The sequence below is a fragment of the Empidonax traillii genome, unplaced genomic scaffold (genome assembly GCF_003031625.1).
Source record: "Empidonax traillii isolate 1590-97213 ecotype Southwest subspecies unplaced genomic scaffold, ASM303162v1 scaffold23:size2178997, whole genome shotgun sequence".
Taxonomy (NCBI): Eukaryota; Metazoa; Chordata; class Aves; order Passeriformes; family Tyrannidae; genus Empidonax; species Empidonax traillii.
Window position 1 is genome coordinate 2,033,658 of NW_020955216.1, and position 15,434 is coordinate 2,049,091.

Consider the following 15,434-nt stretch of genomic DNA (forward strand, 5'->3'; position numbering starts at 1 on the left):
TGACCAAGGCTGAAGAAAAGCCAGGCCTGGCAGAGCAGGATTTAAGCAGCTTGGAGCAGCAGCTTGGAGCCTTAGGAAGAGCAGAGAGGTGCTGCACACATGGGTCAGATGTCCTTGTGCTCAGGGTGAGTGTGCCTGGCAGGACACACTGTGCAGCAACGTGGCTTCTGGAATTGTCCGCGTGAAGTTGTTTTCTTCCCGTAAGCACACTGGGTTTAATTTTATTTTAAGCCATTAAAAAACTGCCCACTTTCCTGTGATCTGATTTCATCTTCCAGCTCTGTTACAGCTGCCAAGATGACCAAAATGTGGCTTCAGAAGAGTAGACTGGGATTCTCCTTCAATGCAGACATGTTTTCAGGGTGGGAAGGGACCTTAAAGCTCATCCTCCTGCTATGGGCAGGGACACCTTCCACTAGACCAGGTTGCTCCAAGGCCCATCCAGCCTGGCCTTGAACACTTCCAGGGATGGGGCAGCCACAGCTTCCTGGGAAGTGAGAAGAGGGGTTTGGAGAGGGGTGGCTGTGCTGTCTGACTGAGAGGTTTCCCGGCACAGTCATTATTTTTCAAAACGTTCAGGATCCCGGGAGCAGGGCTTGATGGAAGTCACCTGCTCCAGGTGAGACCTGAGCAGCAGGGGATGGCAGCTCTGCACATGGTGCAGGGAGGAGGTTTCTGTAGCCTGTGCCTCAGCCGTGGGAGTGCAGGAGCTGGAACCGAACGGCAGGAACGGAGCCGAAGCAGTGCAGACATCCCCATACACTGCTGCCCTCATCTGCTGGAGACTTTTACTCCACTATAGTTTGGTGGGTGAAGGAAGAAACCTGTGCTGTGGTGCAGAGTCTGGTGGCCGAGCGTGACCCCGTCCGCTGGCGGTTCCACCTGACCCGCTGGACTTTGCACCGAGGCACAACAGGCTCCGTCCCAGTGACCGCGTGCCCGTGACCCACATCGAGTCTGGCAAAGGGGGTTGGATGAGCAGAGCTGGGGCTGCAGGGTTGTTATTTTTTATTCCAGTGAGGCTGATGAGGCCCTGGCACAGGTTGCCCAGAGAAGCTGTGGCTGCCCCATCCTTGGAAGTGTCCAAAGCCAGGTTGGACAGAGCTTGGAGCAACCTGGTCTAGTGGAAAGTGACCTTGCCCTACAGGGAGTGGAACAAGATGAGCTTTAATGTCCCTTCCAACCCAAACCATTCCATGGTCATGTGACTCTGGTGTGGCTATGGCTCTTTGGACCCACTGGAGATGGTGCAGCAGGATTTGACGAATCCTGATGTTAGCAGCAGTTGCGCTTGGTACCTCAGCAGGAGCTGCCTTTGCACCTGGATGATTTAGGAGACCGAGTGTCAGGCTGGGATTCAGGGATGACAAGACAGGCACTTTCTCTGGGATTTCTTCATCCCTTCCCCTCCTGTTTGCTTGGGATTTTTTAGAGGGTTGCAGAAGATGTGATGGCAGGTGGGTGCTCTGTGCCAGGTGGGAGCAGNTGGAGGAGCAGGAGTGGAGCATGTCCCGGCTGTACCTATGGCAGTGTGAGCCTGGGTGGCTGCTCCAGGTACCGGTGCTCCCGTTTCAGGGGTCCATCCTTCACCACAGGAACATCCTTCACCAATCTTCACTGCTGACTTTTCGGTTTATGAGATGTGGGACATGGTTTTCAGTCCCAGTGACATTCATGGCTTGTGTTCCTGTGTCGTTGTCCCACAGAGAAGCAGGGTCCCGAGCGGAAGAGGATTAAAAAGGAGCCCGCCACCAGGAAGCCTGGCTTGCTCTTCGGCATGGGCCTCTCGGGGATCCGGGCAGGGTACCCCCTCTCCGAGCGCCAGCAAGTCGCTCTCCTCATGCAGATGACAGCGGAAGAGTCTGCAAACAGCCCAGGTGAGACTTGGAGGGGGGGTTTGCTCTGAGGTGGGAGGGGGCAGGTGGGACCTGCATCCCAAATGCCCAGTCTTCCCAGTTCCCGGGGCCACCAGGAGGTTCAGGTGGCTGAGCTGCCACCTCCAGCGTGGTTCAAGGGGGCTGGTTTGCTGCTCTGTGGGGTCTCACCCGTCCCACAGGGCTCTGCAGGTGACTCCAACCACGGTGTCACTGGGATTTGCATGTGGCTGTGGTAGCCCTTCCTTCCAGTGTCAGGCAGTAGCAGCAAGTGTCCCACGAGCCGAATCCAGGCCACTACCAAGCCTGCCCTGGCTACTTAGTTAGAGTTTTCATTCCATGGGAACCTCCTCCACATCAGTTCCATGTTTCCCACTGGCCTCTCAGCTGTCTCAGTAAAGGAGGATTGTGAATAAAGACAAAACATCATCCTCTGTATGTTTTGTAATGTTTCCTCTTGTGGAGGGGTAGAAGACATGTAACCACTGCAGCTGTAACTCGAGATGTGGAGCAGCTGGAATGTGTTTACCACGGATTTTGTATTTTAGTAATTTTTATCTGTTGCAAACATGACCCCCCCCCAGGGTTTTCGGAGGACTGTGTCACATCTGCATCCTACACACAACATCACGGCTTTTAGCCACATATTTTGTTGTTTTTAACCAATCTTGCTGCTGATGTTGCTGGTATTTGGGAAAACTAAAAGGGAATAAGCTGCAGAGTGTTCGCTGCATTCCAGTGTTCTCCCAGGAAATGCGCAGTCTCCTCCCAAGGCCATCAGACCTCACATGTGCTTGGTAAAAGGCCACTTCCCTTGGGAATTGAGGTTTGAGGGTAAGGAGCTTCATTGTTGCTCCCAAATCACGGGATTGTCCACAGCATTTGCCAGGACTCCAGTGGGCTCTGGCAGCCCGTGATTCCCATCTCGGTCGGACACACACAGGCTGCTCTGTTCACATCCACTTCGGAGGCTGGGTTGCCTCTCGCTGCCTTGTGGGGAATATTTAGGGAAGAGACGAGATGAAACACGATGCACGAGCTCCCTCTAAAGGTTTAGGAACTCCTTGGAATTGCGGTTCCTGACTCTGCTTCTCTCCTGCAGTTGACACAACACCAAAGCATCCCTCTCAGTCTACAGTTTGTCAGAAGGGAACTCCCAACTCTGCCTCCAAAACCAAAGATAAAGTAAATAAGAGAAATGAGCGAGGAGAGACTCGGCTGCATCGCGCCGCCATCCGAGGAGATGCCCGGCGCATCAAGGAGCTCATCATCGAGGGTGCAGATGTCAATGTGAAGGACTTTGCAGGTAACCAGCCTGGGAATCCCAACCTCTTCCCACCTGGTTGCATGTTCCACCTCCGAGAATGACTCTCACCGCACAAAGTAGTTGGTTTATAACATGGGGTTGCTCCCTAAAGGAAGGGATTAGCCAAAAATAATGATTTCTGTCTTTGGGGAGGAAGGTCTTGTTACTCTTTAAGAAACAACCAAACAACAAAAAAACACACAAAAAACTCCTGGCTGGGCAGGATCCAGAGCAATCCCTGGGGCTGCCCTGGCTCCACACACTGAAACTGTGTACGGGCCCCTCCGGTCCATTTCCCTTGCTCTTCCATGTAGGTGCTGTTTTGGAAGTCTGGAGGGGAATTTGCCAAGGGAGATGTGCTGGCTTAGCTCTTTCTTTTTCTTAAAATAGAAGAAATGATATGCACAGAAACACTTCTAAGAGTGGGTTTGTGATGTCCTCACTCTGGAGTTGGGGGGTTGATGCTTGCAGATTTCTGGGAGTTGCTTTTGAGGACTGAATGTGGGGGTGCTGCTAATGGAGGGTGAATGTGAAGGGCAAGGTCAGATCCCACGAGGCACTTGAATTAGAGGAGGTGGTGACTGTCCTGAGCCTGGTAGAACCACCTCTGCCTCCTCCTCCTCCTCCTCCTCCTCCTCAGCAGTGCTGCCAAGCTCCTGCTTGGGGTGGTGGGATGACATGGGAACAACCCCGAGTCCTGCAGGGAGAAGGCAGCAATGAGATGATGATGAAGGTGCTGTTCATGCACCCCCGTGCTGATGGTGGGGCTGGATCAGCCTTTCTTCAGCACGTCCAAGAACTTGACTTTGCTCTTTGCTGTTCTCTTTGCACGATTTTAGGGCTATAAATAGATATGGCTGTTCCTCCTCCCATATGATTAATCCCAGTGCCAGACTGAAGTATCAGTTGTGATTAATTCTGGGCACAGGTGCCCCTTCCGAAGGCTCCAAGTGAAGGTAACGGAACGCGCTCCCACGGCGCTATCAGCAAAACACCGGAGCAGCTGCGTTGGGAAACTTCAAAACAGGCTCTGCTTAAAAATAGTCTGTTTGAACATGATAAAATATTTTGTTCTGTGCTCTTCAGAGGTTTGTTTGAGAACTGGAATCGCCGTTACTGTGGAGACCTGCTGTTTGGTTCCCCCTCTGAGCCGGTGTTCAGGCCTGGCTGTGTGCTTAGAGAGCACAGAAAATATTTGTGAGGGCTGTGTGGGGCCAGTTTCAGATCCTTGTCTGCAGTTCAGAGCTCAGGCCCAGTCTGGGCACCAGTGTTTCCCTTACAGAGGAGTTGGAACCTAAAGCCAAACCTTAAACGGTGCTTAAAAGAAGGCTGGAGAGGGACTTTTCACAAGGGCATGTAGTGCCAGGAGAAGGGTGAATGTCCTTAAGCTGAAGGAGTGCAGGGTTAGATGGGATATTTGGAAGAAAAATTGTTCTCTGTGAGGATGGTGAGGCCCTGGCACAGGTTGCCCAGAGAAGCTGTGTCTGCCCCATCCCTGGAAGTGTCCAAGGCCAGGTTGGACAGAGCTTGGAGCAACCTGGGATAGTGGAAAGTGTCCCTGCCCTTGGCCACAATTCCTCCCAACCCAAACCATCCCATGATTCTACAGAGAGGAAAGGATTTGAGACCTATCTTTCACATGACAGCAGCAATTCTCTTCATTTCTTACATAAAACTTTCCCTTTCTACCTCCTGGGGCCGTGTCCGCCGTGGCAGATGCTCTTCCTGTAGCACATGGCATGACCAGAGGGAAATGTGGGATTGATTCTATGAGTACCTGGCTAGAGTAGCAGGGCAGAGCTGCAGGTTCCTTCCTCCAGGGGCATCCGGACAAACACGGCCAACTTGGCCTTCAGAGCAACACACCCCGTTCCACAGCGGTACCTGCAGCCTCTGTGCCTGGAGGTGACTCTCCCGGTCTGTCTGTCTCCGTGAAGGTGTTGTCGTGTGCTGAGTGTCCCTTTCCCTGCAGGCTGGACGGCGCTGCACGAGGCGTGTAACCGGGGCTACTACGATGTGGCAAAGCAGTTGCTCGCGGCGGGCGCTGAGGTCAACACCAAGGGGCTGGACGACGACACCCCCCTGCACGACGCAGCCAACAACGGGCACTTCAAGGTTGGGCATTGCTGGATTTCACTGCTGGGCTTTTAGGAACTCGTTTGTGCTTTGTGCAGACAACTGTAAAAACACAGGGATCCTGGTTATTTAATTTTCATTTGCTGTTTAGTGGGCAGGAATCTGTGTTCAAGGCCGGGCTGGATGGGGCTTGGAGCAACCTTGTCTAGTGGAAAGTGTCCCTGCCCATGGGACAGATGATCTTAAAAGTCCCGTCTAATGCAAACCGTTCCATGATTCTGTGAATTTTTTTGCCCCAGAGCTGTTGAGTGTTTTACTTGGTGTTCCCCTGCACACAAGATAGTTCATTCTCCTCCAGGAACTGGGAAGGGAACGTGACCTTGTGTCTTGTTCATCACCCTTCTTTCCTGCCCAGGTTGGTTCTTAGAATTGCAGAATCATTAAGGTTGAAAAAGACCTCCAAGATCATCGAGTCCAGCCATTAACCCAATGCTGCCACGCCCCACCACTAAACCGTGTCCTTAAACACCACATCTGCTTGGTTTTTGTACTTCCAGGGATAGGGATGGTGATTCCACTGCTTCCCTGGGAGTGTTGCTGGATTTTTTCTCCTTTTTTATTGCTGACTGTTAGTAACATGAGGCACGTCCTGAGGACATTCCCCTTATAGTTTTGTATGAAAGTTCTACAAAATACCAGGAATCCAAACATCATGAGCATCTTCAAGCCCCAGTTTCTCCTTTCAGGTGGTGAAATTGTTGTTACATTATGGAGGGAATCCTCATCAAAGCAACAGGAAGGGCGAGACACCTTTAAAAGTAGCGAATTCTCCCACCATGGTGAATCTGCTCCTGGGGAAGACCACGTACCCCTCCAGCGAGGAGAGCTCAACAGGTGAGACTGACCTGTCTGGGGCTGGGGCAGCGATGTTTGTGGCCTGCAGCTGTCTGTTAGTGCAGAGATGTTGAAGGATAGTGAAGTTTACATTCTTGTCAGAATATCCCCATGCTGCTGCCGTGGTCCAGAGCTTACCCTTAGCTGTAACCCAAATTCAAACAACGTAACCAGCAGCTTTAGCTCCGGGAGCTGTTTGCGCTGGGAGCCAATGTTGAGATCCCTTCCCTGGGGTAATCAAGATGCAGGATTGGAAACCAATTGCAGGTAAATGGATTTCTTACCTTTAAGACATGGGTAATTACCACGGAGAGGAGGAGGTTTGCGTGTCCACTGTGTGTTCCCATCCCTGTTCCACCGCTGGTGTTTCAGGTTCTACTCCCAGGCTGTCCTTGCTAGAGCCTGTCCCACCAGTGCCACCATTGTGGGACACTGCAGGTTTTAAATAGAGCTAATCAGAGTTCTTATGGGGAGCCTTGACCTGTGCTGTGTGCAGCCCCAACCCTGTTACAAAGTTCTTGTGGTACACCCAGGCTGTTGCTTTGAGGAGCACGCCATGCAGGCTGGAGCCAGGATGGCTGTACTTTCCTAAAACATATCCAAATCTGGCATTCCAAGCTGTTGGCTGCCAATCTGGCAAAGTCTGGGTGAGGCCAAAGGGTACCAGGATCGTTCTTATTGGTTCATGTCTGTCATAGACCCCAGAGCCTCTTACAGCCTTTAACACGCTGTTCTTCTCTCTCTGCAGAGACCTCAGAAGAGGAGGATGCCCCTTCCTTCGCTCCCTCCAGCTCCGTTGATGGCAATAACACAGACTCAGAGTTTGAGAAGGGTTTGAAGCACAAGCCCAAGGCCCAGGAGCCCCCTAAAACCATCACGCCAGTGAAGGACGAGTATGAATTCGATGAGGATGATGAGCAGGACCGAGTCCCGCCGGTCGATGACAAACATTTGCTGAAAAAGGATTACAGGAAAGAGACTAAAGCAAACAGTTTCATTTCCATACCCAAAATGGAAGTGAAAACTTATCCTAAAAATAACACAATTACACCAAAGAAAGCTGCCCACCGCATCCTGTCGGACAGCTCGGACGAGGAGGAGACCAGCGTGGCCGTGGGGACGGGGGAGAAGCTGCGCCTTTCGACCCACTCGATCTTGCCCAGCAGCAAGATCCGGGAGCCCGCCAGCACCAAGGCACCGAAGGAGAAAAGCAAAGTAAAAAAGAAGCGGAAGAAGGAGACGAAAAGCAAAGAGGTTCGGTTTGGCAAAAAAAATGACAAGTTTTGTTCCTCTGAATCAGAGAGTGAAAACGTGGAGAGTGAGGAGGATGATAGAGACTCTCTCCAGAGCTCTAGCTGTGTAAAGGACTCAAGGCTAGTGCTAAAGGAATCCTCCTTGTTTAACTCTCTGTCTGCCTCATCGACCTCTTCTCATGGGAGTTTAGCATCCCAGAAACATAATCCCAATCTTACAGAACAGCACTCCAAGCACTGGAGAACGGACAATTGGAAAACCATATCTTCTCCAGCTTGGTCAGATGTCAGTTCCTTATCGGACTCCACCAGGACGAGGCTGACAAGCGAGTCAGACTATTCGTCCGAGGACTCGAGCTTAGAGTCACTAAAGCCAGTCAGGAAGAAACCAGAGCACAAAAAGAAAAACACCCCCCACAACACTGTTTCTGAGAAAAAGAATTCATTCCATAGCAATGTGGATGGAGCAATTCCAAAGCTGGACAAGGAGGGGAAGGTTGTTAAAAAGCATAAAACAAAACACAAACATAAAAACAAGGAGAAGGGACAGTGTCCCATCAGCCAAGACATTAAAATAATCAAAACATTTTCTTTTGAGTTTGAGGACTCTAAACAAAAGCCTGAGAAAGGCTTGATAGTAGAGACAGAAAATCCAGTCGAAAACAAGTTGAAAGTGTTAAAGCACGAGCGGGAACATGGTAAGAAGGAGGAAAAGCTCCCCAAAGGTAAAGTGGAGGAGAAGGAGTGGTTGTTTAAAGATGAGACTGGAAAATCCTCAAAAGAGGAGAAATCATTAAGAAAAATCAAAGATGGTAGTAAAGACCTGAGCAAATCCTTCAGAGAAGGATTGAGTAAATCAGAAAAAGAGAAACCTGTCAAGGAGAAATCTCCCAAGGAGGAGAAGCCAAGAATACACAAGGAGGAGAGAAAGAAGAAGTCAAAGGACAAGCAGTCCAAATCTGAGAAAAAGAATGAGCTGAAGGAGGAGAAGGCTTCTAAACTAGAGAAAGAAAAATCCTTCAAGGAGGAGAAAGAAAAATGCAAAAAAGAAAAACTTTACAGGGATGAGTCTGGGTTTGATGAGTTTAATAACAAAACCCAATTTGCTGAAAGTGAGGACACAAAGTTCAGCCTTTCGGATGATCAGCAGGAGAGGTGGTTTTCAGACTTGTCCTCTGATTCATCCTTTGATTTCAAGGGTGAAGACAGCTGGGATTCTCCAGTAACAGATTTCAGGGAGATTAAAAATGACACTGTGGCAAAACTAATCATAGAACCTGTGAAAGAGGAAATTAAAGACAAGAAAAAGGAAAATAAAACAAAGGAGAAGAAGGATTACAACGAGAAGCGGAATGAAAAGGACACTTTTCTAAAGAAAAAGGAGAGGGACTATGTGGAGAAAAGCTCCGAGAAGAAAAAGGACCAAACAGACAGACACAAAGTTACTCCCAGTTATTTGCCAGAAAAGGATAAGAAAAGGAAGGATTCTGTGGAGACTGTCAAGGAGAGGAAAGAAAAGGATACAGGTGAAACCAACAAAGACAGAAAAGATTCCTCTGATGGCTCCAAAGAGCGAAAAGATTCCAAGACGAAGCAGGAGGAGCCCTATCGAGAGGACTTCAAAGACTACGGCTGTGAAACGTTCTTCAAGGATAAGTCTGACCCTGAATTCAGTGGGAAAACCCTGGAGAGTTGGGAGAGGCACCATTCTGGGAAGGAAAAGGAGAAGAAAGATGCTCCCGATAAAGAAAAAAAAGAAAAGGTGAAGCCAGAAAAATACAAGGAAAAATCCAAAGAAGGCGACAAGGAGAAAAATGAAAAAGTTGCTCCAGAGAAAATTCTGAAGGACAAAGAACTAGAAAAGAGCTTCAAAGAGAAGAAAGAAACTAAGGAGAAATACAAAGATCTTCACAGCAAAGATAAGGAGAGGAAGAGTTCTTTCGACCAAGTGAAAGAGAAGAAAGATAAAAACTTCTCCACGGACCGTGAGGATTTCTCCGAGAAGAAGGATGAGAAGAAAGGCAAGGAGAAGAGCTGGTACAGCATTGCTGACATCTTCACGGATGAGAGCGAGGACGAGAGGGATGATTACAGCTTGAGTGGGTTCAAAGTGAGTGACTCTGCTGGGGGCGAGATGCATCGCCTGGACAGTCTGCAGGACAAGGACGACGCGGCTGCCGAGAAGGAGCTGTACCCCGACAAGCACCGCAAGTACTCCTCCGACCGGCAGCACTCGGAGAAGCAGAAGGATAAGGAGTCCAAGGAGAAGAAAAAGGACAAAGGAACATCAGAAGGGGGAAAGGAGAAGAAGGAGAAGAGTTCCTTTGAGAAACACAAAGAGAAGAAAGATAAAGACTCCACCGAGAAGTACAAGGACAGGAAGGACAGAATGTCCATAGATTCCACTCAGGAGAAGAAAAACAAGCAAAAGCTCCCAGAAAAGGTTGAAAAGAAACACACCAGTGATGACAAGGTGAAAAGCAAACATAAGGAGAAGCCAGATAAAGAGCATTCCAAAGAGAAGAAGTCTTCAAAAGGAGGGGAGTCAGAGAAGAGCCTGCTGGAGAAACTGGAGGAGGAGGCTCTGAATGACTACAGGGATGACTCCAATGACAAGATCAGCGAGATCTCGTCTGACAGCTTCACGGACAGAGGGCAAGAGCCGGGACTGACCAGCCTCTTTGAGTCTTCAAACCTTTCTCTTGCTGATGCCGCTGAAGAAAAGTTTAAGGACTCTCTCCCTTTGCCCTGCCTGCAGGACAAACTCAAGGAGAAGGAGAGACACCGACATTCCTCATCTTCCTCAAAGAAAAGTCATGAGAAGGAAAAAGCAAAGAAGGAGAAGACAGAGAAAAAGGAAAAAACAGAAGAATTCAAGGACTCCAGCAGCAGAAAGGATTCCACTCATTACGAAAAAGATTTCTCTGTGGATGGGGAGGCTTTTGGCTCTTCTTACAACATGAAAGCAGAGGCTGATGAGGAACCGGAGAAGGGCATTGATTACTTGTTTTCTGAAAAGAAAGATAAAAATGATTCTGAAAGAGAGTTGTCAAAGAAGGCAGAAAAAGAAAAGACTTATGGTTCCAGCACCATCAGCGCAGCTAAAGAGAAAAAGAAGCGGGATAAACACAAGGAAAAATGGAAGGAGGAAAAGGAAAAGCATAGAGACAAACATGCAGATGGTTTCTTTAAACATCACAAAGATGAACCAAAGTCAACACTCAAAGACAAGGACGGGCCTCAAGTTTCCACCTTTAAAGATAAATCCAAGGAGGACAACCTCAAATTCAGTGAAGCCAAACTGAAGGAGAAGCTCAAGGAGAACCAAGACAAAGACAAATCAGACTCTATAAAAATAAGCAATGGGAATGAGAAAATAACCGTTTCCAAAGACAGTGGCAAGAAGGAGGCCAGGCCAAGGGAGAAACTTCTGGGAGATGGTGATCTGATGATGACCAGCTTTGAGAGGATGCTGAGCCAGAAAGACCTGGAGATCGAGGAACGCCACAAAAGGCACAAAGAGAGAATGAAGCAAATGGAGAAAATGCGGCACAGGTCCGGAGACCCCAAGTTAAAGGATAAGCTTAAGAGCTCAGAAGATGTGCGCAAGAGGAGTCTGGATCTGTCCACAAAGAAGCCGCTGTCGCTGGATACTCAGCTCAAGGACAAGAAACTCAAAGAGTTGGGTCCACTGACTCCTATACTGTCACCAGAAAACAAGGCACAGCCTGCTGTGGGTACAGACTCCAAGGACTGGATCACAGGTCCTCAGCTGAAGGAGATCCTCCCGGCGTCTCCCAGGCCGGATCAGAACCGGCCGACGGGCGTCCCAACTCCGGCATCCGTTGTGTCTTGCCCGAGCTACGAGGAGGTGATGCAGACGCCCAGGACTCCGTCATGCAGCAACGAGGACTACACGGACCTGATGTTCGAGTGCGCGGACTCACAGCACTCCCTGCCCATCTCCACCATGTCCATGAACGCCTGCTCCCCATCCTTCTTTGACAGATACACCAACGTTCCCAGTGGGCTCCCCGAGAACCCGAGTCAGACCCCGACTCGCACCATTCCCTCCACAAACCTCTATCGTTCCATCTCGGTGGACATCAGAAGGGCGCCTGAAGAAGAATTCAGCGTCGGAGACAAGTTTTTCAGACAGCAAAGCGTCCCAGCAACATCAAATTATGACTCTCCAGTGCAGCATTTAATGGAGGAGAAAGTTCCCCTTCCCTCTGTTCCTGCTGAGAAGTTCCAGTGTTTATCTCCCGGGTATTACTCCCCAGATTATGGAGTTTCCTCACCCAAAGTGGAAGCTTTGCACTGCGCACCGGGAGCTGTCAGCGGGGTTGCCCAGTCGCCTGAAAGTGTTTTCTCGGGTTTACAAGCAAAATCCTCCCCTTCGCACAGAGATGAGTTGCTGGCTCCTTCGGTGGAAAGTGCTCTTCCCCCCGACCTCGGCATGCCCTTGGATACCACGGAGGAGCAGCAAGCCACCGCCTCCATCATGCCACCAGAATCCACCTACCTACCACCCATCGAAGAAAACCATTTCAGTTCGGGTATGCCAGAACAAAACAACATAGACTGGGATAACCCTCCTTCCCGAAACCCAGACACCACCATTCCCCCTAGCCTGATGAGTACCCCCACAGAGCACCCTGTGCCCTGGTCCATGGGCTCTGAGCTTCTGATGAAATCTCCCCAGAGGTTTTCCGAATCCCCTAAACCTCCACTCTGTTCCCTAGAGCCAATTCATCCCACGCCGGTAGCCTTCATTCCCACAGAGACTTCCTACCCTGTTTCTCCCATCTCTTACCCTCTGTCAGTGTCTGAACCACGGCTGGAGGAAGTCAAGGAAGATGCTGAGGAAGCAGTTCCCGGAGAGATAGCGAATGCTGAAGAGCAAGCTCCTTACATGTCTCCTACTAGGTTAGACACCTTCTTCAATAACTGCAAGCCTCTTCCAGAAGAAGCACCAGAGATCCCTCCAGAGCCCCCATGTGTGCCAGCAGAACCTCAGGCCGAAGTCGTCACCGCACCAGAAAACAACTATCTGGAAAACAATAACGCAGCACCTGCAAATACAGAAGAGGCGGTGACGTGGCCCGATCCCTTCACCAACACTGAGGATGACTTGGACCTTGGCCCCTTCTCGCTCCCAGAGCTGCCGCTCCAGCCTAAGGATGTTGCGGAGACAGAGATGACCGAGGCAGAGGCGGTGGAGGAAAGCCCAGCAGCAGCTTCGGAGCCAAGCACTGGGATCATCAAAGCCAGCGCGTCCGTGATAGCATCCAGCGAGCCGGAGGAGCCACCGGCCAGCCAGGCAGCGGCCACCCTGCCCGTGGACACGGAGCCACCAGCAGAGGAGCAGAAACCAGAAGTGGCTGCACAAGAAACCACCTCAGAGGCGCTAAATGTGGCTGAGGAGAAAGGAGTGGAGGACTCGGAAGCACAGGTTTTCCAGCAGACCCCATCAGAGTCCACGCAGGTGGAGAGCAAAGAGGTGGAGGCCGTGCACGAGGAGCTGTCATCTGCTGGTGGGGTGGCAGAGAGCAGCTCCCAGCCCTGTCCCCCGCCGGTGTCCGGCTCTGAGGGCGTTGTTCCTCAGGACGGTGCTGTGGCCCGCGGCGGGAGCCAGGCCCCATCATCCCAGGCAGACACACCTCCAGGCAATGCTCAACCAGAAGTTGTGGAACCAGTACAAAAACCAGTAGCAGAAACTCCCAAACCACCCAAAATAGAAGAGATTCCTCAGCGGATTACCAGGAACCGGGCTCAGATGCTCGCCAACCAAAACAAGCAGAATGCCGCCTCGGCCGAGAAGGAATTTCCTCCCGTCTCCGCACCCGTCACACGTGCCAAAGGCCGCATCACGGAGGAGGACGATTCCCAGGCTCAGCACCCGCGGAAGCGCCGCTTCCAGCGCTCCAACCAGCAGCTGCAGCAGCAAATCAACACGTCCACCCAGCAGACGAGGGAGATGATCCAGCAAACACTGGCAGCTATTGTGGATGCGATAAAACTGGACGACATCGAACCATACCACAGCGACAGGTCCAACCCCTACTTTGAGTACCTCCAGATCAGGAAAAAGATCGAGGAGAAGCGGAAAATCCTCTGCTATATTACTCCCCAAGCTCCCCAGTGCTACGCTGAGTATGTCACCTACACAGGCTCCTACCTGTTGGATGGCAAACCTCTAAGCAAGCTCCATATTCCAGTGGTGAGTCACCTTTTCTCTTTAGCATCAGTGACTGTCCCCTCCCTCACTGCTACAGGCACAGCCAAGATTTCCCCCATGCCCTGTGACCACCCTTGCAATGCCAACGTGTCCCAGCCATGACTTTAACCTGCTTTTATAATATGACACTAAACCTGAGCCTGGATAAGTCCATGGCTGTGTGGTAAATGCAGCCCCTGAGATGCCGCATTTTTGCAGGGAAGACCTTGGGCTGTGTTGAGGGACCAAGATTTGGTCAGGCTTTAGAGCAAAGTTTGTATGAATCCACTGGATTTGAAGCTGGAAGGTTAAGCTGCTTTTACAGCAGAGCCGTAACAGGATAATGAACCTGGAACAGAGGAAAAGAGTGGCTCTTAACTCCTGCCTCCTTCCCAAGCTCTGCTATTTGACTTGGCACTTGGGCCAGCATTTCCCTGCTGTGCTGATGAATGGCCTGACTAATACAAGTGCATCAATAACCTTAGGGGCTGCAGGCAGTAAATCTGGATCCAGATGGAGGAGAGTCGGTGTGACCGGCCACACCAGGCTCTGTTCCCTGCTGTGGGCAGGGAGAAGGACCCCAGGCTGTGGGTTCCTCCTGCAGGGGTGTTGGCTCTAGCCCTGTGTTCACATCTTGTTCCTTCCTAGACTTCCTAGACCAAGCTGCTCCTCTGCTGGCAACTGGCACTGTGCTGGAGGAACACCTTGCTCCCTAGAAGGTGCAGGATAGATCGAGACACAGGCTCCCATCCTGGGGCACAGACCAGGCTGCTCTTGGCAGTGGTTCTCCAACATTCAGACACACTCGGGCACCTGCACAACCTGCCCTGTGGCACGTGGAGGGGTTCAGGCTCTAATTCTGGAGGCTGAGCTCTCCTCCCAGCACTGGGCACCTTTTGCTCTGTTGTCTCACTCACTGAGGTCTGAGCACCAGCGAGACCTTGTCCTTTGCAGACCTTCTGTCTATGACACCGCTCCCTCTCCAAGCCCATGGCCAGTGTGCATTTCAGTATTCAGGCAGCACCCCAGGCTGTGCTGCCAGCAGTGATCCTGGCTCTGACCCTCTGGCTCTAACCCTGTGCCCACAGATTGCCCCACCGCCGTCGCTCGCCGAGCCGCTCAAGGAGCTCTTCAAGCAGCAGGAGGCCGTGCGGGGGAAGCTGCGGCTCCAGCACAGCATAGAGCGGGTAAGGGGACACTCAGCCGGGGAACAAGACCCCAGTTTCCTGTGCTGGGGAGGCTGAGGCTGCCATGCTCACTGCTTTGCTCTTCCTCAGGAGAAGCTCATTGTCTCCTGCGAGCAGGAGATCCTGAGGGTTCACTGTCGGGCAGCGAGGACCATTGCCAACCAGGCCGTGCCCTTCAGTGCCTGCACCATGCTGCTGGACTCCGAGGTGTACAACATGCCTCTAGAAAATCAGGTCAGTGCCTGTCTCGGTGGGGAGAAGCTTCTCAGGTTTATTGGTCAGTCTCAGGACCCTCTGCCCTTCCTGGTCAGGATCATCTCACTCACTGGAAAGGTTTATTTTACTACTCCCTGGGTCTTTTCCTGTGGAAGGAAGGGGAGAGAACCACGACACTGCTGCACTGTGGGAGGGACCCTGGGTAGGGACAGGATCCTGGGATTTATTAGTGACCTGTGTATCGATCCAGGAGCATTTCCCAGCCAAGTGTCTGTGCTGCTGTGATCTTGGCATGAGTTGAATGAGACAGAGAGGTGCAGGGCTGACACAGACAGATGCCCTGCAAAGCAAGTTAAAACAGGGAGTGTGTGCACACAGGCATGTGTGCATCCCTATCCAAGGCTGAAT

The 15,434-nt window shown here is 51.1% G+C and overlaps 1 protein-coding gene across 4 annotated transcripts in view; it reads left to right on the top strand.

Moving 5' to 3' along the window:
* The window catches only part of ANKRD11 (ankyrin repeat domain 11), a 131,680-nt gene that overhangs the window by 114,411 nt on the left and 1,835 nt on the right, over positions 1-15,434 (top strand). For all 4 annotated transcript variants that reach the window (XM_027904078.1, XM_027904085.1, XM_027904094.1 and 1 more), the window contains exons 5-11: positions 1,707-1,877; positions 2,977-3,180; positions 5,153-5,295; positions 6,003-6,150; positions 6,899-13,626; positions 14,712-14,810; positions 14,901-15,044. In XM_027904078.1, the coding sequence (XP_027759879.1) occupies positions 1,707-1,877; positions 2,977-3,180; positions 5,153-5,295; positions 6,003-6,150; positions 6,899-13,626; positions 14,712-14,810; positions 14,901-15,044 (7,637 nt within the window). The remainder of the gene's footprint in view (positions 1-1,706; positions 1,878-2,976; positions 3,181-5,152; positions 5,296-6,002; positions 6,151-6,898; positions 13,627-14,711; positions 14,811-14,900; positions 15,045-15,434) is intronic.